We start from the raw sequence: 16,354 nt of genomic DNA on the forward strand, positions 1-16,354 counted from the left end.
CTTGGAACTGATATGAACAAACAGACCCCATACAGCTCATTCTACTTTCCGGGTTTGTTCATGTTACCTCATACTTCTTTGGCTTTCTTGATATATTCCCATGCTGTGAGGAACCAGTGAGGATCAGCCATTGAAATATGTCTTGTTAAACAGAAGCAGACCCACTAACCACAGAGATGCTATGTTACATGCTAAAAAATATTCAGAGGTGTGCTTGAGTACTTTGTTCAAGAGAAGCTTCACAAAGTAATTGAAGACCCCATCAATTTCCCCAATTTATTTAAGAAAAATAGACAGTCATCTTTTTCAATGATTTTCTCAGTACAGTTTTTATTTTTAACAACTCCTATTATGTTACGATTTTTTTTAAAAAAATGCTTTCCAGTATAGTACATCTTAAAGACAGAAATACTCTATTTAAACCTAGGTTGATAAAAAAAATATGTATAAACAAAACAGTAAAACATTTTGAAGTCTTTCTTACTCTTAATAGTCTTAAAACTCTATGTAAACTTCTTAGGATTTTCTATTGCTTCAGATATTCAGCAGAAAATCCAGTCTAATACAGCTGGATAATAAAATTTCACCCATTTATGTTTGCACAGACTAAATAACTGTTAATCATAACTTGAAAATCCCAAAGCAGAAATAAAAATAGTAACTGGATAATCTATTCACAAAGTACTGTAATATTCCAAGGCACTTAGCAGTTTTGAATCAATGTTTTGGTTTCAGAATAAGCTCTTCTTTTTAAATCAATAAGGTTTAGAAACATAAAAGAGAAATAATCCAGATTCATCACTTCCTTTAAATGAGGATGCCCAGTTTCAAGACTAAGAGGCCATTTATCCTCACCACTGTTAAGAAAACTCAGCTACTGCTTTCCTATGGGCTCCATGCCATGCTGACCTTTCCTGTTTCAGAAATTTCAGGGTTCCTTCGTTATGAGATGGAGGCATGACAGTGTCAGAGCGATTGCACAAGCACAGTTTAAGTATATCACCACTTTAAGTCTGGTCATACAGAGAAAAGGGAAAACAGTGCATGCACCTTGTTCTACAAGCTATATTGCCTACTTTGCTGTAAGAAGAGCCCTAGACCTTTAGATCTAGAAACAGGTATTTAGTCTCTTTATAAATATATTTCACTTGTTTTATGACTGATGACAAAGTAAAATGTATTTTCATTTAGACTTTTTATTAGCAATTAAATCAGCATTCCAGAAGCTGAGCTGGACTGAAGGTGTGATCCTAAAAGACTCCACAATGTTTCTCGTCTTTGGTTAGCGATCACAGTGCTATACTGAAGAATAAAATTGTTATAATAGAGATATATCAGCCAAGTACAGAAAACTGTTACATCTATTATTTGGCCCTACCTAGATGAACAGCTACATAGACAATCCTGTTATAAAGAACTGGTACCATATTCAACTACTTTACTTATGATAGGATTTGTGACTCATTTAAAAAGCACATATATTTGATCCAAGATGGAGGACTTAAGTTGATGACAATTCAATTTCAGGATATGGATATCTGACCCAATTATGCACATATTGCATGGAACAGAAAGCTCAGAATCACAGCACTAGTAGCATATGCAGTTTTGTCAGGTTGATCTTATTAGTATGAATCAAGTCTATAGAATACTTTTGCTCTATTCTATCCTGTGGCCTCTGCCACCTGTTCTACAGAACAGATAGGAATTCAGAATTATTCCAGGCCATGACAAAAAATATGGTCATCAAACACCTGCCGATTGGACTTTTCAAAGGTCTCATTGCAGAATGGGCACTCCAGAAGATGGCTCTGCACATGGGCCTCATAGTCACTTGCTTCAATATCTTCAGGAAATATGTCATCACACATGGGGCATTTCCTTATAGAATCCTGAAGTACAAAGGAAGTGCAAATAAAGACAGTTTAAGATTTGTATTCACATTCAAAGAGAAGAAAAAGAAAAGTTTATTAGTCAGACATTATCAGCTTTGGACAAGTCTTTCTGACTTGCAATACCCTCAAGTTTTCAAATGTCTCCAGGCTTCTGTAAATAGTACTTACAAGTCAAACTTCTACAAGGTATTCTAACTTTTCATCCTAAATAGCACATGTCCATGTCTACAATATGAAATAAGTCATTTAGCAGCTGAATGCTTCTCATTCTGACACCAGATGCTGCCAAAAATTGTTCCTTAAACATTAAGGTGAACAGAGCTTCCTTTCTCTTCCCTAACACCACCAACTGTTATTACAACAACTTAATCCTACAGGTTAAGCATACATGATTCCATTTTGTTGTCCACTTTATTACCAGGACTAAAATGGTACATAGACAATAGGCTACAGAGCTGAATTTGTAGCTCCTCATTTCAAATTGTTAATTTCTGTCTGTAAACCACTAATTCATGTCCATTCACATCCACTTTACTTACTGTTCTGGCAGCTCTTGACTCCAGGTTTGCTTCTGCAGCTGGAAAAGAAAGAAGTTCATTTAGCCACTACAAATGATTAACAGTGTAATGTGCTGATAAATAGTAATTCTTGAAACATGAGTATGTGGCCCTGGATCTAGACCTCTATACTTAGGACTATGAAAACTGGACATAAGCCACAGAACTAGCTGCCTCACAGATGAATAAACTATCTAACAGTTGTTTCTCTTCACAGAAGATGAACAGACAGCTGATCATTTAAATCAACTCTTAACACCCGGCAGCATTTTGCCAAGTCACCTGCACACATGCAAAACTATACAGAGGTACTGCTAAGAATTTATTTTCCACAGCAACCAATTCAAGAGGGAGTACAATTTGTTGAGAATTTTACTGCCACGGATTTGTGGTTTCAGACAGACTGCCAAGTACTCTTACCATAATATGGATTACCAAACACAAGGCATCCTGCTTCAGGAGCTGGAACTTGGGCCTGAGCTTGTGAAACAGCAGAGAAAGAAGAAACATCTCTAGCCTGAGAGAGATGCCTCAGATGGGTATCATTCTCTTCCCTCAGTTTCTGCAAAGGGACAGAAGGACAGAATGAATTTCCAGAACCTCAGAAGACCATTTCAGAGAGAAGTTATACTTTGCACTAACATAGATCCTCTTAGACCAGAATCAAAATTGCTCTTCCTTTAGATAGCTCAGTCTTAGTCCTGCTTGACAAAATGGGAAAGTGAGGTAAGGAAGTGCAAGGATCTATTCTGTGACCTGCTCAGAAAGGCAAACAGGATGACCACAATAGAATAATACACTTTAAAAGACAGAAGACTGAAGTCATGCAGATAATGGCAGAGTAAGGAACAACACCATAGAGTCATTTTCTAGACTGGATGAAAAAGCTATATTCATTTAAATGAGAAAGTCCATTCACTTCAGTGAAATAACAGGAGTTTTTGAAAATCCCCACACTATTATGGGTGAACTGGTCTTGTCTGCGGTGGGGCAAAAAGGTGGAAGTTTTCTTTCCTCTTAGGCTGTACAGAGGTAGCAGCAACAACATACTGTGAGAGTGAGCACATGGTCGCTCCTATGTGCACGCAGACAGCACGGCAGCCTTGTTTTAGGCGATGGTCCACGTACAGACACAGTTAGTGATCAGTGTGGTAGAAGGGCTAATGGAACTGGACATTAGACTTAAGATATTTGTGTCATATTCAATGCAGGAGAAAGGTGAGGGAGCTGTGCCAAGTTCTCACCTGTTTTTCCTCATCAGATTCACTCTTTTTTGCTTGCAAAATCTGAAACAAATGCCTCTGCTCTTCAAGTTCTTTCATTAAGTCTCTGTTTTGTTGCTATAAAGGAAGAGGATTATTTGGTAAATTGTGGAAAACTGGCAAACAAAACCATGACAGCTCCAATCATTGTTCACATATACAGGCAGCCTCTAACTGCATTTATTACCAACAAATAAACCTTCACTTGCACCACGAGTCTTACCATTTCATAGTTTGTGACCTTGGATATCTCCGCATTACCAACCACTTAATGTCTGCATTTTCAGCACAACATGAGAGATGACATGTGACCTCGAAAGGGGACATATGACAGGTCAAACAAAGTGGTAGGTTGAAGAAAAGGAACTATGACTGCTGAAAAATCTACACTGGCAGATGAGAACTCTCCAAGTCTGCCAAATTCTCTGCTACTGTGAGACTTGCATTGACTGTGGATAGCTAGTACCTCCTTAGGAATCAGTGTTGTACCTAAGTCTTGATTTAAATCAGTAAATTAGATAAGCTAGAGTACTTAGGGATTCAGTAGTCATTCTCAAAGTATCACTCTAAAAATCCTGAACATTTGGCATCACAGTGGAGGTAATCACATAATCCATTTTAGGCATTTAACTTTCAATGTCAGAAACAGAGTAGAGCCTCCAAAAGTGTCCTGAGCAGCACAGACAGAGAGAAGCACCTTTAGAAGGTCACTCAGGGCAACAGGCTAAAGATGATGATGGGACAGCCTCAGACATCACCAGTGATGGTTCAGTAGAAAGAAAACGCCATCGCATGTTTCCCTTTTCTAACGTTCACAGTTCTTCATGTAGTGATTTTCAGTGCTGAGGTTTGTGGATTACTTGCCAAAGATCTGCAGAAGTTACCTAAGAAAAGCAAGCCTTTTGACCATAAACTTAAATATTACACATAAAGGCATCTGCAACATCCCAGGGAAATTCTGATGGTTCTGCAAATTGAAAAAGGGTGGACAACGGCGCTTTAAGTAAATGTCAGCTTCCCTACACAAATACCAGCAGATTCTATACAATACAGCAGAGCTCTATGCTCAGCTCTTTTGGAACCGTCTCCCCAACTTCACCCCCAAAAATGCTGGTCACCTGCTCATTCTGCAGACGAAGTGACAAGTTGGCCTCTGTCTCTTTCAAGTTCTCCAATCGATGTTCAAGCTCCTTCTTTTGCTCTTTCTGCACAGGAATCCCAGATTTTCAAAGGCAGAGTTGCAAAGGCAATGTCAAAGAAAAGAGGTGTCAGGTAAGGATGGGGGGCAGAGCATCAAACTATAGAATAGAAACTTTGTATTGTTTACAGCTTTTTGGGGGGCATTCTGACCATATTTCACTTTTTTATTTTATTGATTATTCAATGCCAAATCTATGACTGTAAAGATGAGACAGGGGCAAAAACATAAGCAGACAGGAGACCAGCAGGGTTGCTGCCTCTCACCAGTTACTAGTAGCTTCCTGTTGGATGCAAAATTAATGGCATATAGTCTAAGCAGATTTAGGATAACTTGTCTTGTTTACACATAAGTCCCAGTCCTGAAACAGTTTTGCATATTTGCAACAATTTCCAATCAGCCAAATATCAGTCCTGAGTTCCCACTTCCCTACCTCATCCCTTGAGCTGGCTCAAAAGAGATGAAGACGGAGACTGAATTTTCTTGCTAGAGAATCAGAATTACAAAATTTAGTTATACAGGTGTTTCTTCCAAAACCACAACGTGTGTGTGTGTACTATAAGAATTTGTCAGATGGTTTGTTCGCAGAACCACCTATGTGGATTCCCATGCCACCATGAAGACTTCTCTGTTTGTCATGGAATCTCCTAGACTTTTCATAAGATTGAGCAATATTTGTACCTGGTTACTGCCAAGTATACCTCTCAGCCTCTATTCCCTGGCTTCCCCAAGCACCTTGATATTTAGGGGAGGTTTTACCTGTTGAGTTATAGTCATGCATAACTGACAATTCTCTTCCTTTAAACTTTCAAGCTGCTCAGTCTTGTCATGGTCCATACGAACCAAGTTTTCCATTTCTTTCTCATAATTCAACACTTGAGACTAGGGAGAAAGAAGAATGGGCAGAAAGTGAAAATTTAATAGCTATGATTGAGACAGACAGGCCCCTTTTGCTGCACAAAGAAAATCACTAGAACCCGCAGCTACTTAATTTTTTTCCTGCAAACTTTTTTTCCATTAAAACCTTTGTAGAAAATTAGAATAGTTACATGGGGATATATCAGAGTTGATAAATCCATTAAATCTCAGTATTCACTCATATGTTCTTTGAGGAGCTTTCTACATTTTAAAATGTCACTTCTAGTCTGGGAATTCAGATAGTAAAGAGAAAAATAGTGGCTGTTTAGCCAGATGTTTAGCCTATTACTCTGAGTTTCCCATATCCCACATCTAACAAACAAGCTATTTTCATTTACCTTCTACCTTCACACACCTCCCAGATTTTGTCTTGTTTTTACCCAATATTGAACATAATTTTAGAAAATTTTTCAAAACAGAAGTGTTTTCTGCCTGGATCCTTACCTAGCAGGAGGTGAACAATGGTGTGATTTTGGTCAACTTAATGAGCATGCAAAGGGAACGTGTTTAGGGAGTAAAATCCTTATAATTTCTTTTAGCACATCCCACACTATCCTTCCTTCCATAATATAGCTTTCTTGAGGTTTCTTGGACATAAACCATATCAGAGCCTGACATTTTCCGAAAGAACCCACATAACCAGAAAAGAAACTTATACATCACATATTTGCTCAAGATTGCACAGCTCTCTGTCAGACAAACTAAGACCATCAGAGACAGTTCACAAAAGCAAAGGAGGGCAGCTATATGTTTTCTACCTGCAGCTGATCCATGTGATCCAGGGCTGTTTTCAATCTGGTTTCCAAGCGTACCTTTTCAGAGGTCACATTCTGAATTTGCTCTTTGAATCTACTCAGAACAAATCAAAACACACCATACTTTCACAAATGGAAATTTAATCCACAACGGTAAGGTGCTTAAATGAAATACTGTTTTAAGAGATGCTGTAAATACACTTACTGGTGCAGTTCTGCCTCTCTGCACTCATCCAGCTCTTTTAGATGTTTATTTTCCTTTTTCAGGGAATTCAGCTCCAGCTCCAGTTTTTCTGTGCTGCTCCTAAGAGACTCTAAACCATTCTGCAGCTCCTGAAAATCAAAGACAGGTCAATAGGAGGCAAAATGGGACCCAAGCAATAGTCCTGCTCTGAAGTGGAACTGCAAAATCCTTCTAATGCAACACTTGCAGGCAGCCCACCTTAAGGAGAAAAATCTCTCCTTTGCATCTTTCAGACCCTATTTTATTTATATTAAGTCCTGAGCAAAACTGAAGGAGGAAACAATAATGATGAAAGAACATTAGAAACAGGGCTGGCCTTGCAATTTTGGGACAGCCTACTGAACAGTTGTGAAAACTCCCTTTCCCATATGTTCCTGATCCCTTTTTCTTGTGAAGCCTCTTGTTCATCATTATCATTCTTATTGTAGTAGAGTTGTTGTAATATCTGGTAAATGATTAAAGAGATAATATGCGGAGAAACCTCCTTCATTTTTTCCTGGAAGCATACAGTGGAGCAAGACCTGACTCGGTCTCTCTTCATCTTTCAGACTTAAAGCTTCTGACTTAATATATATTAACTTTTGTTGTACCTGTGTCTTCTTGAGCTCTTCTTGCAGTTCCATGTTTTGTTTCTGGAGACTTGCGCAGGTTGCTTGCAGCTCCTCATTTTCTTTAAGCAAATTTTTGTTTTGTAGTTCAATCTCTTCCACTTCTCCCTGGCAAACAACAAATTTGTTTAGTCATCATGGAAACATCAAAAATCTATCTTCCGAAGAACACAGTATGAAGAGCTAAAAAAGATGAATTCTGCAAAAGGGAACATCATGTACCTCCTCAGGTTTTCATTATTAGTTCAGACGAGACTGCTACTTCACTATCCATAGTCTGTCCAAAGCTGACCATCAACACAGTCCTTGAATACCAAGCACACACTACCTCTGATCTTTTAAGATGCTCAATCTTAAAGCAGAGGCAGAAGTCTGCAAATTTTTTTGTAGCTTGTAAGATTAGGACCACAGACTGATTTTCTGTGTAGTAGTTAGTAAAAGGGCTGCACACAAGACACTGCAAAATAAGGGTGCTTGGCTTCACAACACCTCAATTATTGTCCATGTGTATGTTCTTACTCCCATCTAATGGAAGGCTGTTTCTATGAACATTACATTTCCACTAAAAAATATTCAAAATGCCCTGAAACACTATGTATTTAGTCACTCCCCATTAAGAAGAGCTCACAATCTAAGTAAACTAGTCTGATAAATGTCAGTTAGAGAAACAAAGGCTGCCCAAATTTGGGTGACAGATGAGTAGCAAAGCCAGGAATAGAATCCAGATCTGCTGAGTTCCAGCTCAGCATCCGATTTACTGGATCTCTCCAACTTAGCAATGAGCAGATGCCAATAAAAGCAAAGGCAGGAAAAAGCAGGGGAAGAGAGGACACATACCTGTGTGGTTACCACCAGGATATCATCCTCAGTCTCTGCTCTGAACTGGAAAGGAACACTGGCTCCACGGACCACACCATCCTGGTCGATGTAGCAGAACTGGTAGTATTCATCATCCTTCGGTAGGTAGTAAGCTTCAGACAAACACAACAATCCTGTCATATGCTTGTAATTACTCAAGTCTCTTAACTATATAGCACAGAAAGTCAGCACCTAAGAAAACAGACATCTTACTTCAATATTGTTCCTCCACCATTAGTAAGCCTTTGTGCCAGTGATAAGAACACAAACAATATCACTCAGTCAGGATGGCAGAATCCAGTAGATTTGATTTTTTTGGCTGTAATTATGCGACTTGAAGTTTACTACAGCATGTTACTACACATTTTCTCAAATTCTAAATGTAATACTTATTAGTGGCAGTAGTGTGGGAGTTTGTGTGTATGTGCCTGTGTGTACACATACACATACATTCCCTGAGTGACCCAACCTCCCAACCCACCTTTGAACTGGATCTGTTGCTGCACAGCGGTATCACCATGGACATCACCGGGCAGAGGAGCCCACATGAATGTGTAATATTCCCGGGTTGTTTTCCATCCCACCTGCAATAACAAAATTCTTAAAAGGGATCACATAGTTCATGCTTATCCTATGGCAACTGGACTATATTTCCACATAGATCATTTAATGGTAGGACTTTTGTGTTGATATCCTGACTCCACAGAGTTGTGGTCTACGCATAAATCAAAGCTACTCGCTAGCATATGCCTTATTCTATGGTCTGTGTTAGGGAGGCGAGGGGAGCACTGAAGTAGGAAATGTGTTGGAAGGGATGGTGCCAACATGATCTTTAATGCAATTATTCTTCACTGATTCTGTGAATCACAGTCTGTTTAATTAGTCTTGAAGCTGATCAAGTAACAACGTGTCTGGCATTTTGTCTCAGGGCACAAGAAAAATGCTGTATTACACAAAGTTATTATTGAAAAAAAATCTCTTACCCTGTTCTACCAAAGCCCTAAGGCCTTTCTTAGGGATGAAGTATGAATTAAACGTCAAATTACTTGTTTCTGACAGCTGCTGCCTTCTCATACACGGCGTATCTGGTTACACAGTATTCACTTACCCGGAAGATGCCCACCCAGTCCTTCCCACGAGGAACTATGTTGTGTGTGAGAGTATAATAACAGATTACATCTCCTCCGGGAACATAAAACTTCTCCACATTGTTAAAGATGACCTGGGAGAAGTGGCAGTTGTCTAAGAGGACAGCGGAAGTGGGAGGTTCGTCCGAAGTCTCATCCATCATGGAAGCCTACAAGAGGAAAGCGTAATGTCATTATCTCATCTTTGGATGTTGCCAACATAGTTGTATCCATGAAGGATATGAAGAGGTACAGCTGATGAATGACATAGCTGTAAGGTCCTAACCCCCTGCAGACACACCAATGTTTCTCAGCAAGGCACCTGCACTCACTGGAGTCCCTGCTGTTGTGACGAGACTGCTCCTTACATCCATGGCAGGTTGCAGTTTCTCTTCAGCAGAGTGTAAGGCTGACCCCTGCTTCCTAGCCACAGTGTCTGATGCTCTGAAGCTGCCAATGTGACACAGCAGCCCCTCTCCTGCATGGGAGTCCATGAACCCGACCCTGTTGACCATCCTAAAGATCTGCTACTCAGGAGAGAGGCAGTGGTACCTTGTAGCAGCAAGAGCATGCGTGCCTACTGGTGTGATTCCCTGCTTGACAACCCAGCTGGAACACAAGCTGTCCCTACACGCAGCCTTACATCATGTTTTTAATGTGATTTGACACTCCAGACACATCTCCACTATATGTGGTTAATGTGGGGGTGCATCACCTCTTCTGAAACCTGGAGACTAGCATATTGTTTGAGAAAAACAGAGGTTTTGCTGCGTCAGTGAAGTGCTCCTGCAGATAGCAGTAATACACAAAAATAGCAGCGTATGATCCATCATGCTAGGAGCTCCAACGTTTGTACACAGTCCCAGCCCTGACACACTTCATCTTCACTGTCTGACCACGGTGAGACACACCAGACATACTCATGCTGGTGATATGCAAACTCAACAGCCTTGCTGTTTTCTGCATTCAAATCCAACATGATGATTTGACCTCCAAATACAGCATCTTTCCTCTCAGCTTTTTTGCTCCAAGAAAAAGAGGCACCTTGCTAAGATCAGCTCTCATGGAAAAGCACAAACACAGGAGGTCCTGGTTAGGCAGGTTCTTGTAGTTCTGTCTCACAAGCCTGTGTTATGAGGCTATAATAGCCTTGGTACTTGTGACTGTTACGGTGAAACTGCAAGATTCTCAGTATCAAAATGATTATGCTGCATGGCAACAGGGTCAACAAATAGCACTGAAGCTCATGCATGAGTTATCTACACAGAAAGCTTTTCAGTGCATTGTGACACTACAAATGTGTTACGCACGACAACATAAACATGCAGTGCGTGCATCTACTGGATCTATCCGAACTGCCAGATGCCTAGGCATGATTAGAAACAACACTAAATTACCCTCTTTGCCACTGTGTCTTGCAGGCAACCAGACTTCAGCCCCGGCAATCTGTCAAGAGACAGATCACTGCTGAGAAAACCCTGCCACCAATCCCTGGCAATTCAGTTCCAGAAATCCAAAGCAGAACCCTCTCAGCTGATCTTAGTGACAGTAGTAGCAAATAGGTATTGACATCAGAAATGACAGAAAGTTCATCTTGAAAAACTATCCTGCTGGAGGATTTAAGATCATCTCCAATCCATGAAACCCTTCATTTTTTGTCATGACCGAGGACATCATCTGTATTCTGTGCCAAAGAACAGCCTGAAAATCAGGCAGGAGTTTAGATGGGCATTGTGGGGTTGTGTTCAAAAAAGAAATGGTACCTGCGCAGCTGGAAAGAGCACTAATAACAGCACTGATATATCTTGCTTTGGGAGGATGGATAATTAATTCCTCCTGCCAGGAGCTGAAGGCCTTGAAATGAGTGTGCCTTGATCCTCCAGGGAATCCAGGAGTGCAGTTTAAGTTTTAGTTAGTAAAACATAGCAAATTATACATGCCTTACCTAAGCCTCAGTCTTTATTTGGCTGATGTCAACCTCTCCTACCTTGACGTGCCTTATGATGCAGTTCCCTAATGCCCTGGGACCTCCTGACAGCCAGCAGACCGAAAAGAAAAAAAATAGTAACCTAAGAATAGCTCCTTAATAACTTCAGGATATGTGCCCTTGCTGCCGTAAGACTTCAATGTAACCTGCAAAGAAAATGAAGCGTCACAGCCTGGATGCAGCAAAACAATGCATTCTTCTGAAAACAAAGATGAAGAGTGTTGGTTTTGGTAAAAATAATTGTGAAAACAAACCCAATGGTCATACAGACTGTGTTGACAGCACACTGTGCAGTTCACTTCAAGGAAAAAACAGGAAGTAGGAAGAGATTTTATTAGCGTTCAAATTTTTGTTCTATGAACAGCTTTTAAGTCATCAGTACAGGAAGGAGAGGCCCTGTGAGGCTGCTGCTGCCCGAGGAGATAGTGAAAGCCGCACCTTCGGGGATGGTAACGCGCAGCAGGCAGTCCCAGCCCCCAGCCGAGGTAATGAGGTATCATTACAGCACGCACGGAGGAGGGCACAGCATACGCTTCCTGTGATATTCACGGCCCAACTTCTCTCTGGGGGCTTTTTTTTAAATGTTGTTTTGTTTTCATTTTGCTGTTGTTGCTTTCTTCCTGTCATATACTACAGCGTTCTAAGAACGCCGAGAGCCGCGGATTCCCCCTTCCCGAGTGCGACCAACTTCCAGCCGCGGCTCGACACCGGGACACCGCGGCCCAGACGCGCCGCGCAGGCGGGTGCCCCGGGCCCGGTCCCCGTTAGCATCCCCGTGCGTGGGGTCCCAGCGGAGGCCGGGCAGCGGACCGGGGCGCTCCCCGCAGCCGGACCACCTCAGCTCCGCCGCCGGGAACCGAAAGCGAAAGCGCCGCCGCTTCGCAGCGAGCGAGCCCCGACCGCCCCCATCCTCCTGCCTGGCTCCGGGGGCAGCACACTGCGGGGCCGCGCGGCCTCCGCGTCCCCCCCCAGCTCACTCACCGAGACGCTCGGCCAGAAACCCCCGGGACGGCGAGGAGGAGGCGGAGGACAAGGACAAGGTGGAGTCCCCACACGCCGCCCCGCCCCGCGCACCGCCCAGGTGGCCCCGGCCGCGCTGCCGGGATGTGGAGTCCGGCGCTGGAGCGCCCCGAGCCCGGGGCCGCCCCCCGCAGGGGCCGGGGAGCGGCGGGGGCGCCGCTGAGGCCGTCACGGGCCGCGGGGCTCCGCCGAGAGCGCGCGGGCTCGGCACAGCGGGAGCCCGAAGTCCCGGTCACGGCCTGCGGCGGCCCCTCCGGCCGCTCCCCCCGGCGGCGGACGGGACCCCGGCGGCCTCGGGCGGCGCTGCCGCCCCCGCGAGCGCACGCGCTGGGCTCGCCCCGGCGGCCCCAGCCCCGAGGTTGGCGGTAGCGGCCGCCGGGCCCAGCACCGCCACTGTTCCGCGGCCGGGCGACGAGCCCCGGCCCCAAGCCCTCCCCGGGGCAGCGGCGCCGAGCGAGGCGCAGGCACTGCCCGGGGCGGCTGCAGCCGCAACGGGACAGACCCCAGCCACCCCACCGCCGCCTCAGCGGCTGCTGGGCGTTCAATAGGCGGCCCCGCGCGCCTGATGAGCTTCTGGGAGGGAGACTTCCACGCCGCCAGCCAATCAGGAAGCGCGCAGCGAAAACAGCTAGCCAATGGAGACCCACGTAGCCACACTGCTCTCCCGCCCTGTCCCGCTGTCCCGGATGCTGGTGGGAGGGGCTTGCTTGGCCGCAGCCAATGGGGAGCACAAGTGTTGTCCCAGAATGCCGTGCGCAGCGCGCGGCGACAGCCAATGGACGTGGAGGACGCGCTGGGACACCGCAAGGTGAGCGGGGCGGGGGCGCGCGGTGCTCTCACAGCTGTCGCCAGCGGGAGCCGCGCAGGTGGGGCCGGGGGCCGGGGGCCGGGGGCCGGGGCCGGGGCCGGGGCCGGGGCCGGGGCCGGGGCCGGGGTCGCGCCGCGCCGCGCCGCGCCCATCGCTGGGCGGCGGAGGACGCGGGCGGCTGTGGCTCCGCCGCTTTCCGCCGCTCCCCCCGGGGCTCGGGCACCGGGCGCGCTCTCGGCAGGACTTTGGGCCCGGGAAGGCGAAGCCGCGGGTCCGCGAGGCGGCCGTGCGGGGCCCGGGGCGAGGGTTAACCGGGAGAGAGCGGCGAGGGGCTGGGGGAGGCGGGACGGGCGGCGGGGAGGCGGCTGCGGGGGCCGCGTTGTGCGGCGGCCCCGGGGCACTGCCGCAGCGCTTCGGTTGCCGGGTCTTCATTTGTGGTGCTGTTCTGTCTGTAACAGGTAAACCAACATGCGGACCCCCGTGGCGCTCCTCAGCTCTCCAGCTCTGGTACGTTGTCTTTGTTCAGAGCAGAATAACGATGCTTAGTGGGGATATGCAGCTGCGGAGGCTTTCCCCGTGCTGCCGAGCTCAGAATGCTGGTTTGGACAGCGCTAGCTGGGACGGCATCGCGTGGATTTGTTTTACTGTGCATTGGACGAGGAGGGGAAACAAGGTGACCTCTGGTGACCAGAGAGTGATACCTACGGCTTTAGGAGACACGCATTAGACTGCAAGCCTAAGATTTTCTTGAATTGTAAGATAACTGATTATCACATAGATACTCAGTCATCTTTTTGTCTCAAAGTGTGAACTAAGAATAAAACGTATGGAGTCATAATAATGACTGAACTGTGCAGTAGCAGCAGTGATACTTGCTGTACTGCAGTGCATGGTCTGTGGCGGTATCGCTCATGTATTTCATCCAACTGGCTAAGCTAGAAATACTCTAAATTAGCACATACCTTGTTATGAGTCTTGTTTCATTCTTGAGATGTGTTTAAAAAAAACCAAGATTGTTCTTCATAAAATACCTGTTTTGAGAATTAGCGTGGACGCGTCCAACTATAGGCGTTAATTATCTGTGTTCTGCTTCAGTTCCGGTGCTGTTCCAGGGCTCTGGCCAGGCCAGTTCCAGTGTCTGTTTTCAGCAGGCCTGAGACTCAGACTGTACAGGTAAGACTCTTATGTGGTAAATCGACTCCTTTATCTCTGTGTTTGCAGTCTGGGGTACTTGATGGTTTCTCCTGAGGTGGAAGAGTAAGTTTGTATTTCAAGAGGATGGCTAGTAAGAACACTTACCACTGATCTGGGCTAGAAGCTGGCTTAGCAAGTTTGGCTGTTTCCTGCTCTCTTGAGTAGATGATAAATGGTGATTAAGAATTTTATTAAAGGAAGTTTTGTATTTATGATTAAGTGTCATTATTAACATGTTTCTTCTGTATTCCGCAGCCAGCTGGTGTTTCCTATTCACAGCTGTCCCGCCGCGAGTTCCAAACTAGTGTTGTCTCCAGGGATATTGACACTGCTGCTAAGTTCATTGGTGCAGGTGCTGCCACAGTTGGGGTGGCTGGTTCAGGAGCAGGTATTGGGACAGTGTTTGGCAGCTTGATCATTGGCTATGCCAGGTAAGTAAGGTGCCAGGCTGGCTTGAATTTATTCCCTTCTTATATCACTAAATTTGTTAGATGGATAGAGCTTTTCCTAGAATGTATGTTCAACTCTACATGTGTAGTGTGTATAAGCAGATACTGTGTTTAAGTGAAGCAGTCCTTTCTCATTCCAGCCATTGGCTGGCTGCCATAAATCTGGTTTGTGCTCCAAAATTTGTTGACTGTGTGGCATAATCCTGGCTTTTGGTGATATGGGGTCTGTTTTGTTTTCCACTCTCCGTGGATCTATTTTTTCTTTACTTTTTTTTTTCCCCCCTTGTGTACCATGCAGGAATCCATCTCTCAAGCAGCAGCTTTTCTCCTACGCCATCCTGGGTTTTGCCCTGTCTGAGGCCATGGGTCTCTTCTGTTTGATGGTGGCATTCCTTATCCTCTTTGCTATGTGACAACTTCTGGCCCTGGCTGTGGCTTTCATCACTTTGTCCTCTGCAGTTTGAGTCTGCTTCCATCAGAGTGTTCAAGGCTGATAATTAAAGAAAAGATTTCTCTAAATAAACTGGTGGCTTTATTTTTTTCTTATGTTCTGGTCCATCAATGGGGAAGATCCTGGGGGTCATTTTTGTATAAGTTGAGCAATGTCATATCCTAAGTATAGGGGTACCCACAGACAAATGTGAAATGGTGGTGAGAAGAAAGGACAATAATAAATGCGAAGACAGTCAGATAAGAGAGGATGTCCTTGAACAGCTCAAACAATGCATCATATCTATTCAGAAATCCCAAGAAGTTTTGCCCTAGTAAAGCAAATACTTATGTGAGCTGATAAAGCGTTGTTTTCTCCACATACTATTAATGAAAATGCTATATCCACTTTATTTTGCGAAGACAATATTGAAAAGGTGATGGGTGCAGATGAGTGTGCTTAGAATTGTAGTGTATTAAGGGCATTGGAAAAATTAAATAAACAGTAAATACACAAGGATTTACCGTATCATCTGAATTTTCTTTCACAAAGAAGAGCTGGTTTCAAGGTCACACTATTCATAGGCTTCTTCAAAGCATCAGTTTAAATAAAGGACCACAGCTGTGGTCTTCCCCAACAGTTCTATGCCTCAGTTGTTTTAGAGATTGGAGTGTACTAGGCAGAAATTCTAAAATCTAACCTGAATCTTGGACCTTGTGGTAAGTCAGCTGTGCCTTTAAGGAAGGTAGGAAGGTGACCATTTGGGAAGCTTGTCTGGTTATCTGCTTTAGGTAATTGAATTAATGCAGCTGCTGTGTATACTAAAGCCTCTGAAGCATGGTTGTGACCTCCTTGGGGGATGTGAGCGGGGTACAGTGACCGCTCTGTCTTCCTTTGTAAGAGCTGCTTACGCCCTGTGAGGGTAAGGGAGTGAGACAAGGATTTTGACTTGTGCTTAAGAACAAACAGACAAAAACTGTCCTTGAGACTACTTGGAGAAAAGTGGCTCTGAAACCAAAAAGAGCTCAGAGGAGACTCCCTGGC

General features: G+C 44.6%; 2 protein-coding genes across 7 annotated transcripts; one reads left to right on the plus strand and one right to left on the minus strand.

Moving 5' to 3' along the window:
- Positions 1–300: 300 nt before the first annotated feature.
- Positions 301–12,967, minus strand: CALCOCO2 (calcium binding and coiled-coil domain 2). 5 transcript variants are annotated; one of them, XM_048050793.2, is made up of 14 exons: positions 12,391–12,967; positions 10,820–10,868; positions 9,404–9,592; positions 8,777–8,879; positions 8,275–8,408; positions 7,420–7,545; positions 6,791–6,918; positions 6,589–6,679; positions 5,672–5,794; positions 4,833–4,919; positions 3,697–3,792; positions 2,873–3,014; positions 2,435–2,472; positions 301–1,892 (listed from the first exon to the last, which is right to left on the minus strand). In XM_048050793.2, exons 3-14 carry the CDS (start codon positions 9,584–9,586, stop codon positions 1,716–1,718), a joined length of 1,428 nt encoding a protein of 475 aa, XP_047906750.1. In that variant the 5' UTR covers positions 9,587–9,592; positions 10,820–10,868; positions 12,391–12,967; the 3' UTR covers positions 301–1,715. The 5 variants fall into 5 exon arrangements, with proteins under 5 accessions (XP_047906750.1, XP_047906751.1, XP_047906749.1 ...); XM_048050794.2 differs by lacking the exon at positions 10,820–10,868 and adding an exon at positions 11,492–11,555; XM_048050792.2 differs by lacking the exon at positions 10,820–10,868 and having other exon boundaries at positions 12,391–12,966.
- A 165-nt stretch (positions 12,968–13,132) lies between these two features.
- Positions 13,133–15,415, plus strand: ATP5MC1 (ATP synthase membrane subunit c locus 1). 2 transcript variants are annotated; one of them, XM_048050807.2, is made up of 5 exons: positions 13,133–13,237; positions 13,696–13,744; positions 14,333–14,410; positions 14,687–14,862; positions 15,179–15,415. In XM_048050807.2, the coding sequence occupies exons 2-5, from the start codon at positions 13,706–13,708 to the stop codon at positions 15,291–15,293; spliced, it is 408 nt and encodes a 135-aa protein (XP_047906764.1). In that variant the 5' UTR covers positions 13,133–13,237; positions 13,696–13,705; the 3' UTR covers positions 15,294–15,415. The 2 variants fall into 2 exon arrangements, with proteins under 2 accessions (XP_047906764.1, XP_047906763.1); XM_048050806.2 differs by having other exon boundaries at positions 13,190–13,295.
- The last annotated feature ends 939 nt before the right edge of the window (positions 15,416–16,354 follow it).

Source organism: Anser cygnoides, chromosome 22 (genome assembly GCF_040182565.1).
Source record: "Anser cygnoides isolate HZ-2024a breed goose chromosome 22, Taihu_goose_T2T_genome, whole genome shotgun sequence".
Lineage (NCBI taxonomy): Eukaryota > Metazoa > Chordata > Aves > Anseriformes > Anatidae > Anser > Anser cygnoides.